At 41.2% G+C, this 17388-nt stretch overlaps 2 protein-coding genes across 4 annotated transcripts; both read right to left on the bottom strand.

Annotated features, from left to right (window-relative positions):
• Positions 1–296: 296 nt before the first annotated feature.
• On the bottom strand, positions 297–13172 carry fem1c (fem-1 homolog c). 2 transcript variants are annotated; one of them, XM_011479010.4, is made up of 8 exons: positions 12990–13149; positions 12706–12906; positions 11803–12369; positions 4302–4471; positions 4030–4218; positions 3390–3901; positions 2987–3163; positions 297–2088 (listed from the first exon to the last, which is right to left on the bottom strand). In XM_011479010.4, exons 3-8 carry the CDS (start codon positions 12344–12346, stop codon positions 1824–1826), a joined length of 1857 nt encoding a protein of 618 aa, XP_011477312.1. In that variant the 5' UTR covers positions 12347–12369; positions 12706–12906; positions 12990–13149; the 3' UTR covers positions 297–1823. The 2 variants fall into 2 exon arrangements, with proteins under 2 accessions (XP_011477312.1, XP_004072288.1); XM_004072240.5 differs by having other exon boundaries at positions 12706–13172.
• A 296-nt stretch (positions 13173–13468) lies between these two features.
• On the bottom strand, positions 13469–17364 carry tmed7 (transmembrane p24 trafficking protein 7). 2 transcript variants are annotated; one of them, XM_004072241.5, is made up of 4 exons: positions 17216–17364; positions 16721–16918; positions 15892–16137; positions 13469–15225 (listed from the first exon to the last, which is right to left on the bottom strand). In XM_004072241.5, the coding sequence occupies exons 2-4, from the start codon at positions 16877–16879 to the stop codon at positions 14989–14991; spliced, it is 642 nt and encodes a 213-aa protein (XP_004072289.1). In that variant the 5' UTR covers positions 16880–16918; positions 17216–17364; the 3' UTR covers positions 13469–14988. The 2 variants fall into 2 exon arrangements, with proteins under 2 accessions (XP_004072289.1, XP_011477313.1); XM_011479011.4 differs by having other exon boundaries at positions 17096–17227.
• Positions 17365–17388: the final 24 nt, after the last annotated feature.

Here is a 17388-nt window from a genome sequence, read left to right as displayed (position 1 = left end):
TGGTTTATGCGTTTCTGTCGAGATGTTCCTTATGTCAGATTACAGTTTTATTTCCCCCCTTTTGCAATCTCGTTTATGTGGAGGTGGTCTCAACAAAAGCCTTTCTGGCCTCTTCCACCTCGCCATACTCATTTAATTCTTGTATTTATGAGTTTTAATGTTTGTTATTTCCTTTTGATTTTATAGCAGAATGTCCTGCAAGAGGTAAAAATTAAAAGAAAAATCAATTTTCTACATTTCATCTGTGGACATTTTCTAAGAACCCCAAAAATGAAAGACAACACCCGGAAAAAGCATTTGTGCAACATGGGTTTATTGTCAACTAGTAGTTAAGACATGAATTGAATTAATGCCATATCAAATGTCAAAGTCTGCTGTTGTAAAGTGCAGATTTCAAAATCAGGTTGCCCTGGGTGTTTTTTTTTTTTTACATTTAGTTGGTCTGTTTTTACTTCTTCCAACTGCAATATGAAATCTTGCAAATTACGAAAAGCCCTTTCATCAACCCACACATCCGAAGTTTATGTGCAAACAAGGTCATTCACAGAGCTTCCTTCGGAGCATTCACTCACACACACACACACACACGCACACACACACACACACTTGCTTGTGATGGTTTGAAAAAAACCACAAAGAGTTTTCCTAGGAGTCGTCACCAAAGCGCGTCTGATATGACTATTTGGTTGTACACTGCTGCACATGCACAGTGGGCAGAGATTGGCAAGCCACCCCGAGTTTGTCTTCATAAGGATTTAAGAAAAAGAAAAAAAAAAAAATGGCATCAACGGTCAGCCACACGTGAAGGTCGAGGTCACTTCAGTGTACGAGCCAGCTCTCTGCAAACTGCATACAAGAAGCACGGGCCGCACGTCACTCGCTCGCACAAACACAGTCATCCCGACGCATTCGCTCCTCCTACGACGATCAGCACGATGGTTTTGCAACCCCACCCTATTGAGTGAAGATACCGAAGTACACCGCAGCAATGAGGTAAACACAAACACCGTATTGCACAGACGATGCCGGCTCAGAACACAAGTCCTTTTCCAACAGCCCAGCCTGTGCATAGGAAGGATAAAGCACTTATGGTGTTCATTCACTCACACACACACTCTAAATCCCATCTGATAAAGCTTTAAACACAAAAATGGAAAATGATATCTGATATCCTGATCTGTATGACCTATAAGATAGTAAAAGAGAATCCTGTTGGTGACCGAGGAGGGAGGGGTGCAAGACTGTTGGCAACAGTGGTGAGACGAGCAAAGAAAAAAAGAAAAAAACCTGAAGTCCCAGCATACATGCCTCCAGGCTGCTTTGAGAGCTGAAGCAGACGATGTTGAAACCGGGTTGGAGCCAGCATGGAGAAAAATCTCTCAAGTGTCATTTAATAAATAGCATTGTGAAATAGGCAAAAAGGAAAAAAATCATTTAGTTGAGGAGAAAAAAAAACCAAAAACCCTCTGCTCAGTTCATCTAGACACAACTGTTCGTCCATGTTGCAACAAGCTCCTAATAAACGTCCCACAAGTTTAGCCGCAACCAATGAGAACTGCAGCTTTGTCAATGTAAAAGTTGATTCATTCAAGCTGATCTTTTTTCTTTTTTCTTTTTTAAATCCATCGCACATAAATGAGGAAATCTCATGCACACAATTCAAGTGAACACCCTCCAAACAGAGATAACCCATAGAGTTGTCATTCAGCCGCTTAAGCCCACTCCTGAGTGTCCCTCCTGTTCCTCCATGGGATCGGTCCACTGGGAGCAGTCGCCCTTCCGCCGTCTTCGTCTGTTCAACCCAACCGCCTCCTTCACAATCATTATCTGTGGAGCAAAATGAAGGCCTCCAGCTTCTCGGGAATGTTTCCTTGGTAAGCAAGGCTGTGCTTGACGATAGCCCTGGCAGCTAGGCACTGCAGCGTGGTGTGGTTGATGGGCTGGATGACATTCCTGGCCAGCTCCTTCTCATCCAGGAGATCGCAGGCTGTTTGTTGGAAGGCGTTAGTGCTGTCAAAGTGAGTCCCGTTGGAAATCAGCAAGTTCATAATGTCAGGGTGACCGTTGGATGCAGCTATATGGAGGGGGCTGGGGAGACAGAAATAAGGAAAAAGATTCATCAGGTTTTTGGTGTTGATACACATTCTTGTAGCATTTTTCTGATGATGGGGGACAAATCTAAAGAAAATTCAGCTTCAAATAGTCATTCTGAGGATTTTTTTATTCAAATAGTCGCGAATCAAGAACAGACGAAAAAGTGTTGTTTGAAAAAGATTCTAGTTGTAGTTCGCTCCATTCTGCTGCATCAAACAAATAGACAAATAGGTCTGCGTACGTCTTTGTTTCTCTCGTCTGAGTCAGCATCTGGCTCAAAACTGTACTGCTGGCTAGCTTTAATATTGCTCGCCATTGTTGCACTGGTGACATTAGCTGGGGTTCTAGGGGGCAGCAACCAAAACTCGGAGGGGGAGTTTCTAAATGAGGACTTAGTTCTAGAAAACAACACAGGTCTGTTTATTTCGGCTAAAAATTGCAAAAATCATAATAAATGTTTTTTGACTCTAGAGCCCGGTGATTTTTACCAGAGCAAAACTATTTACATGAATTTCAATATGCGAGTCTGTGCATTCACCAGGGAAGTCTCATACAACCCACAAATGGGTTGAGACCAATTTTCCAATACCATTTATTATTATTTTAAGGATTTTTTTTTTGTCCTCATTTTAGAGCATGTTTTTAGGAACTTCCCGTTTTTCTTCCACAGTTGAAAATAAAAGAAAACCGCTCTAATTTTTCATGTGTTGTCATGATCTATTTTTTATGACGAGTACTTTTTGTTGGGTATATCGGGTAAAATTTACCTGGCAAAAGTGAAGGTGTAACTTTTTATAGCGAAAGTGTTCTCGGGTTAAAATAGATCAAACGAGGATCAAAGTGTGCATTGAATCAAAAGGTGCAGCTCCAATGACAGTAGATCAAACCGAACCTGTTGTCATCTTCATCTTTGCTGTTGACGTCAGCCCCACACTCGAGGAGGATTGAAGCCACCGTGAGGGAGGGGAACTTGCAGACGGGATAGCGGCCCACGCAGGTGGTGTTGCGGTCGACTGCCAGGTGCAGAGGGCTGTAACCGTTCTTGCCACATGGCTGAAGCTTCAAAAATCTGACAGACGGGAAAAGGTCAAACTTTCAGCCAAATAAGATTCAAATGAGCTGCAAACAACCAGAATTACACCAAACCCATGTTCTCGTAGCGTCAACATCTAAACATTTAGGTAAAACATTGAATAAACAGGAGTTTGGTGGTGGTGGAAAGCGATATTTACTGCTTTTTAACTATTTCAGGAGAAGACTCTGGTGGGTTGATCATTATAAAAGGGTGCTTATACCTATAGATGGTTTCCTTCTTGAAATGGTCCTGTTCTGCAGTGCACGGCACCTTCTCTAAAAGACAAATTAGGTGCAGAATAATGGAGAGGGCTTTGCTGAGCTGAGCTGGGTCAGGAGGCATGGGTCCGCTTTGTTTGATCGCCCGCTCAATCTCCATCACACTCTTTGACAGTATTCCCATCAAGTCTTCAAAAGACACGGAGGTCCCCAGCAGCCCTTTGGCTCTGTCCTGCAGCATGAAGGAGAAGAGCTCCGCGAACGACAGCAGGCTGGACGCCGTCATGGGACTGAGGGGGTCCAGGTTGCTCTGCTGCATTTCCAGCGCATATTTCCACAGGTTGATGCAGCGTTCAAAGTTTCCTGAATCGGCGTAGACGGCCCCTCGGTAACGGATGTAGTAGGACGTGTCGGGATGCTGCGGCCCGAGGATCCTCTCGCGAATGAGCAGAGCCTGCATGCGCATCTCATCTGGGTCAGAGATCAAACTGTCCAGCTCCTCGGCGTTTGTCACCTACAAACAGTTTCAAGAATATGCTCATTTAATGCAAAAAGAAAAACATTCTAAAAGCAGCAAACATGTTAGACATGATCCATGATGTGGCTGGGTGAAAAGCAATAAATAATAAAAAACTGGGTCACCTCTCTGGCGTAGTCATATGCCATGACCAAGTGCTTGGGCTCCGGTTTGTGAACTATGCTGTTACTGTCCACGTATCTGAGGTCCATCGCTCTCTTCCAATATTTCAAGGCTCCGAGCAGATCTCTTTTCTTGTCAACAAACGTGGCTCCTAAGAGCTCCAGGGCATCGATGCGTTTCGTGTGGCTCGTCTGCAAAACAGAAATCCTAAAAACTTCTGTTGACCCCACAAACTGCCGCCTCACGCACGCCGTTCTGAGCAAAGCAGACCCACCTGAGGGAGCGTCGTCAGGTAGTCCACGATGTTGGTGTGGCCTGTTACACTGGCAGAAAGGATGGGCGTCATGCCGTAGGCGTCCTGCTCCATGGTCGCACCGTACTGTAGCAACATTTGCATGATCTCAAGACTGCCCGACTCCGCACAGTCATGGAGCGCCGTGTTGCCTTTAAGCAAACAGATGTATGCTAAACATTAGAGGGTACAAAAGCAGCACACAAACAAAAAAGGTGCCATCTAAAACACGGGTAGCAGGAACCGGAGAGGTTTTTTCTGAAAATCTACTTGTGCAGAAATTTCTATCAATAGTCTTCAGAGTTGGCATACTTTATGGCGAAGACAACCGTTCTTGGCTAACGAAAACTATTTTAGAGACCGGCTCCCATGAAAAATTGTGCTTTTGCCTTTTATAAAAATGTTCTTGTGGATTTTTCTGATGATGGAGGACACATAGAAAGAAAATTAAGCTTAAAATTGCATTTCTGAGTTTCCAAATTTGTTGTGAATCAGAAGACAGACAAAAAAAAAAAGCAGTTGGAAAAAGCTTGTAGTTGCGACGTAGAAACTACACTGGGAAGGTCACAAGCTCCCCGCTCCGATCCATTCTGATGCATCCACTTGTAAACAAATAGGTCCATGAACTTTTTCGTTTTCCTCGTCTGAGCTGGCATCCAACTCAAAAATGTACGCTCCAAAATCTTCAGCCATTTTTGTTGCATCAGTAATGTTAGGTTGGGGTGGTGAGAGGCTGTTATCTAGTGGGAAAGTGTGTAAACAGATGACGGGAAGTAGGGCAGGGCTTACTCCAACAGTCCCGCCCACAACTCAGTTCTCCCATGTACTGGTAATCACTATTTACGTCCCTCCGTCGGCCGACGCCGCTTTCGCTTGTGAGCGCGTGCACAACACCGTGTCCCAGCTGGAGACGCAACACTCGCAGGTGCCGATTCTGATCTCCGGGGACATTAACCATGCTCGCACCCCCCTCTCCGCCACCCTGTCCAACTTCACTCAGTAGGGAAAATGTCATACAAGGGACAATAAAACTCTGGACCTTCTATATGCAAACGTCAAGAATGCATCTACTTCTGCCCCCCTCCCCCTTTAGGACACTCATCTCTCCTCTGCTTACACTCCAGTGGTGAAGCAGCAGAAACCACAGGATAAAGTGGTAAAGATCTGGACGGAGGAGGTAACAGAGCAACTGAAGGACTGTTTCAACACCACAGACTGGGACGTTCTCTGCAGTCCACACGGGGAGGATGTTGACAGTCTCACACACTGCGTCACGGATTATATTCATTTTTGTGTGGCAAACACCGTACCAAAAACAAAGCAGCGCAGTGTTTTTCCAACAATAAGCCCTGGGTCACTCCTGAGCCGAAGACCCTCTTAAATGAGAGGAAGAGGGCCTCTCTCTTTGGGGACAAGGAGGAGCTACGCAGAGTACAGAGGGACCTGAAATATAAGATCAGAAGGTGCAAAGACAGCTACAGGAAGAAGTTGGAGCATCGGCTGGAACAGAACAACATTCGTGATGTGTGGAGAGGTCTAAAGCACATCTCGGCCACGGTGAGGCTGGAAATGGTCGCCAGGTGACCAAGCCTGGGCAAATGAACTGAATCTGTTCTTTAACAGATTTGATTCTGCCCAGCCCCAGGTGAGCTCAGCACTGGACCCACTGCAGTTTGCATATTGACCAGGCATTGGGGTGGATGACGCCATCATCTACCTGCAGCATCGGGCCCCGTCTCACCTGGAGTCCCCTGGGAGCACTGTGAGAGGCATGTTTTTATATTTCTCCAGTGCTTTCAACACCAACCAGCCTTCACTGCTGAGGAGGAAGCTGGAGGTTGCAGGAGTGGACCAACATCTCAGTGCTTGGACCACCAACTACCTAACAGACAGACCACAGTTTGTGAGGCTGCGGGACTGTGTGTCTGATGTGGTGGTCTACAGCACGGGGTTATCTCCGACTTTGTGGGGTGGTGTGAAAGCAACCACCTGCTGCTTAACACCAGCAAGACAAAAGAGCTGGTCCTTGATTTCAGGAGGTCCTCACCACCACACTCACCGGTGAACATCCAGGGTTCAGACATTGAGTGTTCATTGGGTGTTCACCTGAACAGCAGAATGGACTGGTCCAACAACACTGATGCTCTGTACAGGAGGGGTCAGAGTCGCCTTCACCTGCTGAGGAGACTGAGGTCTTTTGACGTGTGCAGACAGCTGCTCAGGACCTTTTATGACACTGTGGTGGCCTCAGTGGTCCTTTGTGGAGTTGTGTGCTGGGCGGGGGGCAGTGCAGGCAGAGACATGAGGAGGCTTAACAAACGTAATCCGGCTCTGTCCTGGGCTGCACACCGGAGTCCATGGAGGAAGTGGCAGACAGAAGGATGTTGGCTAAGCTAACATCCATCATGGATAACCCCTCCCACCTCCTACACCAAACTGTAGAGGCGCTGACCAGCTCCTTCAGCATGAGACTGTTGCACCCACAGTGCAAGAAGGAGCGTTACAGCAGGTCATTCCTCCCCAAAGCCATCAGACTGTACAACACCACCGTGTTACAGTGACACTCCACAGACCCACGGGTGTTCTTTTCTTTTCATTCATCTATTTACAAACTGTTGCAGCTGTTTCTCAGTTATTTTTTCTTCTTCTTTAACGGTTACTTTTGCTGTGTATTTTTACTTACCTGTATTTAATTTTGTTTAAGTTCACTTTATCCTCTGTAAATGCCACTTCTTTTTTGCCGTTTGTATTTGTGGATGTCTTCTTTATGCTCCCAAAGACAAGAAAACTCCCCCTTTGTGGGATAAATAAAGTTTATCGATCTATCTAGTGCCAACTCTTTTTTTAATATTCTGGCTTAAAACGGCATAATGATAATCAGAACTCCACTGAGAACGCTATGAAAATGGATCAAACGATGATTCGAGTGGGACTTTAAAGTGCAGGTCAGCTATTAGATTGGGTCACAAACTGTTTACCCACTGACAGAGCTAAAAGCACATGATATGGAACATTACACAAGCTACTTCTGACTATAAGTAACCTGATCAAGGCAAGGGTATTTCTGACCAGATCACACAGCAAAACATTATTCTCTGCTCTTCGTTCACAGTTGCGGTCATCAACTATTACCCACCATGTCAATAACAGCACATGGGTTAGCTCTGACTATTTATGTAAGTGTGGTAGAAGTGGGACATCAGATTTATTAATGAGTTCCTGCATTTCCAAACATACAAGTCATACTCAGAAGGAGGTGTGGAGGCAGAAAGCAGGAAATGATGCGGCATCAAGCTGCTGGACCAAGCTGTCAAATCTCAGGGTTTCATGATTTGCAAAGAAATTAGAGTCGACTTTACGTTTGCTGTCTTTGCCAAACAACTGTACACAAATCAAAAGGAGTTGCACAATAAACAACAATTGTAAAAGGAGGATAAATCTTTGCGTTGTTTGCCAACACAACCAATAAGTCTCTTTCTGGTTTTAAAAATACTTAAACTACTTAGCATTACTGCATTACTAAGCTACAGCTTAGTAATGCCACAAAAAGTGACTTTTTAATTAAACAAATCTGCCATTTCCACAGTGTTTAGTATTAGATTGCACTTGTTCCTCAAATGAGAGTTGCTTTAATGCAATTTTTTAATGAAATTTAAAGAGGCTAAACAAATATGACTTCATATAAAGTACTTCAAGCAATGACATGATGTAAGTACTGCTTGTCAATGTGAAATTAGGTCAGTTTTCCTCCACGCTGATTCAGTAAATAAATGTGGAGATTTCAATGCAGTCACTATTTCACTGCCTATTGTTATTTTTACCATTGTTCTCTGAAGGGCTTTTAAAGAAAAAAGGAAGCAAAGCAGGAACAAAAATGCCAAAGAGAACTTCCTTCTATAAAATCATCAGTTGGAATTTATGCCAAAGTCAACAGAAATGTGTCTCCCTACTGAAATGGGGTTTTAAGTCACTTTTAGATAAGACATCTTTGGTAAAAAATAAATAAATAAATCCTACGGTTTGTGCGGCAAAGATGGTCCTTTGGGAAATGATGCTAAATGTCACATTGAAATATTAATACTTTGATTAGAGGCATATGCAATAGTTCTAAATAAAGAAGCCTATATCCATGATTCACAAAAAACAGCTTTTTTGCTTTGAACGTTATTTTTTACAAAAGTTGAACAGGGATAGTAAAATTAATTATCAATGTAAGGTTCACAATATGGGTTAGGGTTAATCAACCAACTATAAAGGGTTATGTTTGATGAAGCATTATAAAATATTTATCATTTTATAAGATGACATCCCACACAGACCAGGTCGGTTGAATGAAAAACCAAAAATTAACAAATATGAGATTAAGTTTGTCATTTTATTAACCATTTTTGGATTTTGTAGGATCCTTCTGACTGCCAGCAATGAATTTGTCCTCTGTAGGACATTAATAAACCTACTACTGAGTTAACTCATTCTGGTATCTACATTTCAATTATTCTACATGTGAAGGGGCGGGCCTCTGGGAATTGTCGTTTCGAATGGATTTTGACTGGACAGCTTTTTTTTCTGGTGGTCAGGACGATATGAATGAGCTTAGCCACATAATACTAACATTAAAGTGCAAAAAGGTTTTTAGGATCAATAGTTTTCAAACCGGCCAGATAATTACATTTAATATTCTGGAAGAACATTTGTTGTATTTGCCTTTAGACATACAAATGCGATCATTTAAAACAGTTTTTGGGTCAGGACTGCCCAACCTGGCTCCTCAAGACAAGTTTTTTGTTTCCTTGTTTTCTGCTGACTCAGGATTCTGCTCACTCTGATTGACTGAACACACCTGAACTAGGTGATCAGCAGTGAGAAGTCAGGGCAGTAGGTGGATCAGGATTGTCCAGGGTTAGTGTTTTAGATGTTCACTGTTCTTTTGAAGAGGGTTTCGAAGGAGAGTCTAAGGGCAGGGATGTCCAGTTTAGTTTAGTCTGTTTAGAATTGACCTATTGAATTGTATGACTTCATGATCATTATGATTTTATGTTTACTACAGTTACCGGTACAAAACCCATTGAAATGACTATTGTTGTAATATTGGGCTATTTAAATAAAACTGAATTGAATTTGCTCAACATGAAAGTAGTTTAACCTTGAATTCTGTAGAAGTGGTATAAAATAAACCAACTTTCAAATCCAAAAAGGACACCTTTTTGTGGAACGCTTCACATCTACAACTAAATTCAATATCCATGTTTTCACCAAAGATAAAAATACAGCCAAGCAGTAGGTACCTGTAAATGTATAATTCTTTCTGTGCTAGGTTTATTGATTCATGCGTGTGTGTCCTTTAAGCGCCAAAACCTGAAGGAGGTTGAGGAATTAAATTGATGAGTTTAAATTAGGCCTGCACAATATACCGCAAATTTATCGTTATCGCAATATCAAGCAGTGCAATATCCATATCGCAAAAGTCAGCAAAAATCGCAATAATGGTTACCTTAAATGTGCTAATACAATCCTATGGCAGCTTGAAACATTTAACGAATCAAATAAATCCATTTATGCATTTGACCAATTGGATGGACCTTTTCCGATGTTGACCAATCAGATGAGCCCTTTTATGTTACATGTTTGCCTCCTACGTCAACAAGGGTCATTTGGAGTATCATTTTTTTAAACTGTTGCAATGAGATGGTAATGATGTTTTTGGTTGTTTTGCTATTTGTTTATATACCGCAAATTATATCGTTATCGCAATATTGATCACTAATATCGCACATCGCAAGTTTTGCTCATATCGTGCAGCCCTAGTTTAAATTATAAAGTTAAATAAAATTATGGAATTTATTGACATTTATGAAGTGCCTGTTCAAGATTTCTATCAAACTCCTGAATAAATACAGGGTTTTGTGAATAACTAAGAATCACAGTTTAAATTGACCAACATCTCAGTTTGTGTATTTTTTTAAAGATTATGTGGACAAAAAAAAGGAGGATTTTTGCACCCGAAGCTCACGTGGCCTCATCTGTCAACACTGATTCCTTTGTTATTGAGAAGCATTCCTAGTCCATATTGAATCAATGTCACACTTTACACCCTCTTATTGGTTCAGCTGTTCTGTTAAAAGCGCTGGTCTTTATCCATAAATATGAGAAAACACTTTCCAATAACACTTACATGTGTAGGTTTACATGTTAGTTTTATACTGAGAAAAGCATTAATGACTTGAAATTTTAAAGATTACTGAATTTAGTTAAGTCCCACTCCAATCATATTTTGAGTTGTGGACTGAAATGTAAGTGCAGAGTGAGCCTGCCCCATTTCCCCATTATCCATCCATTTACATGCTCTCCTGCTAGCTTAAAGCCCCTCACGCCCCAAAGCTAACATTAACGGTGCAATATTGGAGCTATCCAGCCGTACAGTTTTGAGCCAGATTCCAGCTCAGATGAGGAAATTGAAGACGTACATGGATCTTCTGGTCTACAGGTGGATGGATCAGAACGGAGTGGAGCAGGGAGCTCGAGACCGGCCCATCGTAGCACCTACCGGTATGTCAATGCTACAAGTTTTTCATCGTGGATTTTTTTGCTTCTGCTTCAAAATGATTTAAAATCCATTTTCAGAATTATGAGCTTCATTTTCTTTACACGTGCCCTCCATCATCAGCAAATACCACAAGAACATGTTAGAAACACCAAAAGCATCATGTCAAAAGTAGTCAAAGTAGAAAATTAAACTGGACAATATTTCTGGATTGAAGACGTTTCCGTTTCATTCGGTTTTTTCATTTCTGATCTGACCGGTGTGTCGCTGAGATTTATCACCTGTCCTCTGTTGCACCTCTGGATAACGATGCCTATTTTTCATGCTGAGTATGTTTGGGCATTGATTTCAAAACAGGATTGTAAATGGATTGGTTCTATCCAGCAGACAAAACCTCTCATCCATTTACAATTAAAATAAAATGAAAATACAAAATTCCTTAAACCGCCTGAGGGACATGTGAAGTTTCGCGGCGATAAATACTACAATATACCTGTAACATGTACCTGGCTGTAAATGTAACAGTGTTGTACTGGAAGATGGCCAAGAGGCGTTCTGGCATTTATAAAGTAGAATTTCTGGAGAAATTCTTCCTTCCTTATATGCAAAGAGAGTTCAAGTGTTTGCAAAAACAGTCGTTTTCCAGGAAAAAAATGAGAGCCAAAAGGAAATATGTATACATGACTTTTGTTGACACGCCTAGAAAAACAAGTCAAGGGAAGCCGGTCTGAAAATTTCCATTATGAAACCAGAGGTTTAAGTTAAGATGAATCATTTTGGATGTCATATGACAAAGTTGTTGCTAGACTTTAGTGGAGTCTGCATGACTTCTGGTAATGATTTTGATTAGTTTTCCTTCTTTGTTGTAGAAATAGTTCAGTTAAAATTACATGGTTGATCCCTGAGAATTCAATAAAGATGTCATAAACGTAGCTGACTCACCTTTAACACTTTTCCTATTGACATCTGCGCCTTTCTCCAGCAGGTACTGCGCTATGTCTTTGTGACCCTTGTAGCAGGAAATCATCAGACACGTGTGCCCGTGTCTGTTCGCCACCTCCAGGTCAGCGCTGTGCTCAACCAGGTACTTCACTATGTCCAGGTGGCCGTCGAAGCAGGCTGCCCTCAGAGGTGTGGAGTTGGTGAGGGTCGTGCTGTTCACTGAGGCTCCGTGACCCAGCAGAGACTGCACCACTTTCAGGTGACCCGCCGCCGAGGCGGCCCACAGGGGGGGCGCTCCCTCGATGGTCTCCCCGTCGAAGCTCACCGACCCGCCGACCTCCACGGGGGCACTGCAGCACTCCAGCAGGTACTCCACCAGCTCCAGGTGCCCGTAGCGGGCGGCCATGAGGAGCGGGGTGGCTCCGTTCGTCTTCTCGCCCATCAGCTTGATCACTTCGTGTCCATCTTTGTTCTCCAAGAGTTTCTGAAGCAAACGGAGTTTTCCATCCCGCACTGCGTTGAACACCGCCGTTTTTAAATCCATCTCCAAAACACTTTGCTTCCTCGCTGTTGAGCAAAAAAACACACGACGTCGGGTCAAAAAAAGCGAGTAAAAGTCGGCGAGGGCAAATGGAGCGGGGATCCCCTTTGTTTACAACCACCACTTTTTTAAGCTAGCAGCAAAGGGATTAGCCCGCGTTAGCTGTACACAGCGACGCGGGTACCACATAATTTCATTTCTGACATTATCAAGTGGTTCTAAGATGTCTAACTATTAACACTTCATCTAAAACGACCGTCCATCCAGTTTCTGTATCGAAAGCCAAACTAGCAAGGTGGCTTGTCAACTTCCTTGATCAAATTGGCTAACAAACTAGCTAGGCTAAAGTAAAAACACTTCACCTTTTTATTGATGGTTCATCAGATTCTTCTCTGCTGACACATCTCCCCCTTCAAGAAGCTCTTCTTCCTCAGTTCTGTTCCCTTCGCTTGTCATTGTTCCACAGCATAGCGTGGCTCCCGCGACGTTATATATTCGCTTTTCCGAGGGCCGAGGTGTAGAAAATCCACCCCACCCGTTGTGCTGTGCTGGGTTGCTAGCAGCTTGGGAAAAGAGAAAAGAAGAAAAAAACGACGTTTGGGCATAAAAGAAGGGGGATCTGAGGTGGGTGTTTCTACACACGCACCTCGAAATAAAACGAATTCCCCACCAGGCGTGAGGACTGTCAACCCGCTGCGAACAGAAATAACAAGAAGCTCAGTCAAGGTAAATAAAAGCAGCTAGCCACCCACGGCTGGATAGGATCATCACGACTCCGTTTCTGTCAAATCACTAACCCCACGCAGCCCTTTTCTTTTTTTTTCTTGTTAGGACATGGAATGATTGACACATCTATCGTCCAATCAGAGACCAGCTAGCAATTTGGCCAAATAGCTCAGCTTTTAAATAGCTTTTTTTATGAGAACAACTACAGAATACAAATATTATAAATACAAAATGAATAAACTGTTGCTTTCATATTTATACCTCTTATTTAAACGTGTATAATAAAATTGTGTAGTTAGTGATTGACTTTGCTTATAGCTCCCCCTACAGGTTGCTAAATGAATTACCAGTGACTGGAGAAAAACAAGTGATCAATTATAAATGACTTGTGATAATTCCTAGATTTTAAACACAAAAGTTTATTTAGCCACCCAGAAAACAAGTTCCAACAACACCTTAAAGTTGTTCACAAATGACAATTCAGTGTGAAAACCAATATGAGACACTAGCATCACAAAAAAAACCAAAGCGGAAACAGAACAACTAATAACCCCATTGACATTGATTGTAATGTCTTTTTTTTTAATCAATACACTTTTGTAAAATGGTACATGTTTAGAGGAGTTGGTCTTTGGCTGATCCAATCTCTGTCACATTCATTAAAAATGAACATTACAACCCGAACATCATTTCTATTTAAAGACATAAATTTAGTTTAGTTAATGTTTGCAAATCAATGAGATATATAATTAATTATTTGTACATAATTAGGTCCAAGTATGCAGGCTGAAGGAGTACATTAAACCCAATTTGTCATTAAAATGTTTTAAAGGAAAACTCAATTTTTATCTTTCTTGACAGGAAAAAAAGCAGACACTAACCCCCCCCCCCCCCCCCCCCCCCTAACTAAGATTGCTTTCTAAACATTCCAAATAACCAGTAAATAAATCAATTGCAGTTATAACTAAACGGGTAAGGTTAGCCAAGCCAGTTTCTCATCTGGAGTTGTATAAAACTAAAACAATGTTGAATTGTGGGATAAATAAGCTGTAACACTTTAAAACAAAGAAGGCAGACTGCAAATATTGCAGTGACAACACAACAGAACAATAAAAGCTGATGCATTAAAACAGTTTAGTATGCACAAAAAATACCAAATCAATACCACTGACATATTTGTTTTAAATGTGTAAATAAATTCCTTATGGTAATATTTTAATTAGTTCAATATTAATTAGACAACATTGAACTGGAAACACATTTAGTGGCTGTTATTTTATTAAATAATTTTGCTCCTCCAGTTGCACCTGCTGCTTTAATTTCTTCGTTTTATGCATTTTTCATCACTCCACAACTCCAACAAGGCAAAACTATTCCAATTTAGTTCAGTTAAGTTTATTTAAGAAAAGAATTTAATCTATCTTTAGCAACTTCACACAAGCTGTGATTAGACTTTACAGAACAATAATTTTATTTAAAAAAAAAAAACAACAACCTCAAAATCTACTATTTCTACCTTTCTGCTCATTTTAGGTTTTGGTTGTACATGGATAAGATGGGGTGGGGGGATGACATAACAGACCAAATAAACAAAAAAAAGGAACACATTCAAACATGTTGAAGCTGCTTAAAGTTTGCTCTGACTATGTTACCTGTTTGAACTTATAAATACACAAGCAAAAGCCATCTTTTTTATTTTTACCTCCCAAAAATATTTCAACTTTCATCATCCAGTCTAGTCTGCGTAAAGTTTCTAAGAAATGCAATGCTGACTTAAGATTGACGTCAGATCTGATGATCTGGCATTCTGATATGGATCCAATCTTAAATCAGCACGGCTGTTTTTAACCCACTCTATGCACACGACCCCTCAGTACAGATAAAAAGTGATAAGACTGCATCCTGTGGCTGAGAGGCCGTTATGATCCAACTCGTGTCATAGTGGTCTTCTTGTCAGAGAAGAAGCTTCTCAGCAGGACCACCTGGCTGATGCTGACCACCAGGAGGATTAGGGCTTCTCCGATAGACCAGAATGCAACACGGGTGTTCAGATCTTCAGCGCGACTGCGTCCTTGGGCCTCACGGAGGCGGAAGTGCGTTTGATAATCAATGACTGACTTCAGGGCCTCGTGGATGGACACGCAAGCAGATTCCATCTGGAAAACATCAAGTGTTAAACGTTACAACCAGAGACCCATTCTGCCCCTACATAAAGGACACAAAACTGTGATGACCTCATTCGTAAAGTTGAAATGTTGCATTTCTGGCAAAAATATTCTCAAAAAATGAAAGTTACTGTAGTCCATCATTAGAATTTTATTATTATTAGATGTTTATTATTATCATCACAGACTCACGGTCCATTTGCCACAAGAAACACAAAACAAATAAAAAACTTGAGACTTTAAAAGTAAAAATAAGTTATTATAGAAATAGATTTGTTATAACAGGATTGCACAAATCAAACACTAATGCCAGTTTACATCCCATGTGGCCAAAAGGCAAAGGATAGAAAACTAAAGGACAGAATAACTCTTCCAGTGGCATCTATTTTTCATGTCAGCAAGTTTAATAATGACACCGCAATTACACGCAAGGCTAAGCTTGACATGTTTATAACTGTATAATACTTAGTACATTTTTAAATTATTACTGCCAATTTCCTTTTTTTCGTTTTTTCTTGATTGGTTCTGTCGATAAAAGGCTGCACTGTCATCTTTTTCATGTCAAAAAACAAAAAAAGGAGCCCAAAATCTCCAGAAATGAACGAAAAAAATAAATACAGACTGACATTATTAATACACAAGAAAAACCAAACTTACCTGGGTCAGAGCAGTGACTCTGTTCTCGTTGGGGAAAAGTGGAGGATCATCGCCAACCTGGAAATCGAAGTAAACCGTCTTGTGCGTGAAGGTGGAGAACTCGTTGCTGAAACAGAACTTGTAGGTGCCGTTTTTGGCTGCGGTAAAGGTGAAGCTGTCATACTGCTTTTTCATCTCTTTGTAAAGCGTTGTGCCATCTGGATCTTCCAAACGGCAGTCCACATCATAGTGACCACCAGTTACTACCTGGCAATGCAAAAGATAAAAGGAAGGATATTCAATTATCTTGTATAAATCTGACATTTTAATTCATTTTTTGGGACTGGTTCAATCAATTATTTAATAATAAAATGTATTCTTATCTAAAGAATGAGGATCTGTGTACAGTGACCATAAACCATGAAAGAAAACAATTAAATCAATATATGAAAATAAAGTCTTTCTACTTTCTTAGTAAACATTTACTTCAATCTCATAAATTCTCAATTTATAACCCATAACATTCTAACTATTATCGTAATTGTTTTTTTTTCTCATTCCACAAGTTATTCTTGTAAAATCTTAATTTTTTTTCTCTCTCTCATAATTTATTCATGTAAAGCTTTGACTGTATTCTCAAGTTTATTTTTATGGTGGCCCTACTACTTGCATAAAAGAAAATTGCAAAAACAGAAACCCTCATGATCAACAATCAACAATGATTGTTCTACTCCTATGATTCTGTTATCTTTATTCATAAAACTTAATTTATTTTAAAATGACAAGCTAGAACAGACATAATGGTTAGAGACAGACATGCTGCAGGAGGCTTTAGACATAACATGCTTACCTGGAATTCCAAAGTGCACTTAGTGCCAACAGTGATGTCTTCGTAGAAACACTGTTTGGCGTTGTCTGGCAGCTCAAAAGTTAGTTCTGAGCCCAACACCCACCCACACAGAAGCTGGGCCCAAAGCACCTGCAACAGCACCCGCAGGGATCCGAACATCCTCACACGCGAAACAAGCAGACAACTTCAAAGCTAAACCTACAAAAGTAAACAAATGCATTAACGAAATAAGGATAAAAGCTATTGAAGAAAAATAAAGACGCAAAAAGGAAACCAATTGTTTCCTTTTAACCAGCGGCGAATTGTTAGCTAAAAGCTAACTAGCTTGCCATCTGGCACCTAAATTTTAGCCAGGAAATAAGAAGGATTTTGTACCATTTCACTGTTGTTATGATTGGGAAACATATCTGACGTATAAACGGTAGAAATATATATTCAATAGAAGCAAAACACTTCTTAAATCGTGATTCTGTTTAACTCAGAATTACTACTCACCCCAACGTTCATAACCCGGATGCCACCAAGGCTAAGAAACGTAGTCCACACATGACATCCTATTGGCTGTCGCGTAGAGAAGGCCCGCCTTCTCCTCTCTACTATTGGTCAACACAACACAAAAGGCGAGGAGGAAACGCTTGTCAAATCACGTGGGCCACGTCTACAGAAAA

Source organism: Oryzias latipes, chromosome 9, assembly GCF_053564925.1.
Source record: "Oryzias latipes strain Hd-rR chromosome 9, Olatipes_Hd-rR_3.1".
NCBI classification, from domain to species: domain Eukaryota; kingdom Metazoa; phylum Chordata; class Actinopteri; order Beloniformes; family Adrianichthyidae; genus Oryzias; species Oryzias latipes.
Note: the sequence above shows the minus strand (reverse complement) of the source record. Positions and strands in the feature narration are given on the sequence as shown.

Excerpts from the sequence above, each read along its gene's own strand:
- tmed7 (XM_004072241.5), bottom strand. The coding sequence starts at position 16,879 with ATGTTCGGATCCCTGCGGGTGCTGTTGCAGGTGCTTTGGGCCCAGCTT. Across the intron at positions 16,138-16,720 it reads AGTGCACTTTGGAATTCCAG|GTAGTAACTGGTGGTCACTA; the intron begins GTAAGCATGTTA and ends TTGCATTGCCAG. Across the intron at positions 15,226-15,891 it reads GAGTCACTGCTCTGACCCAG|ATGGAATCTGCTTGCGTGTC; the intron begins GTAAGTTTGGTT and ends GATGTTTTCCAG.
- fem1c (XM_004072240.5), bottom strand. The coding sequence starts at position 12,346 with ATGGATTTAAAAACGGCGGTGTTCAACGCAGTGCGGGATGGAAAACTC. Across the intron at positions 4,219-4,301 it reads ACCTGACGACGCTCCCTCAG|ACGAGCCACACGAAACGCAT; the intron begins GTGGGTCTGCTT and ends TCTGTTTTGCAG. Across the intron at positions 2,089-2,986 it reads AAAGATGAAGATGACAACAG|CCCCCTCCATATAGCTGCAT; the intron begins GTTCGGTTTGAT and ends CTGTCTCCCCAG.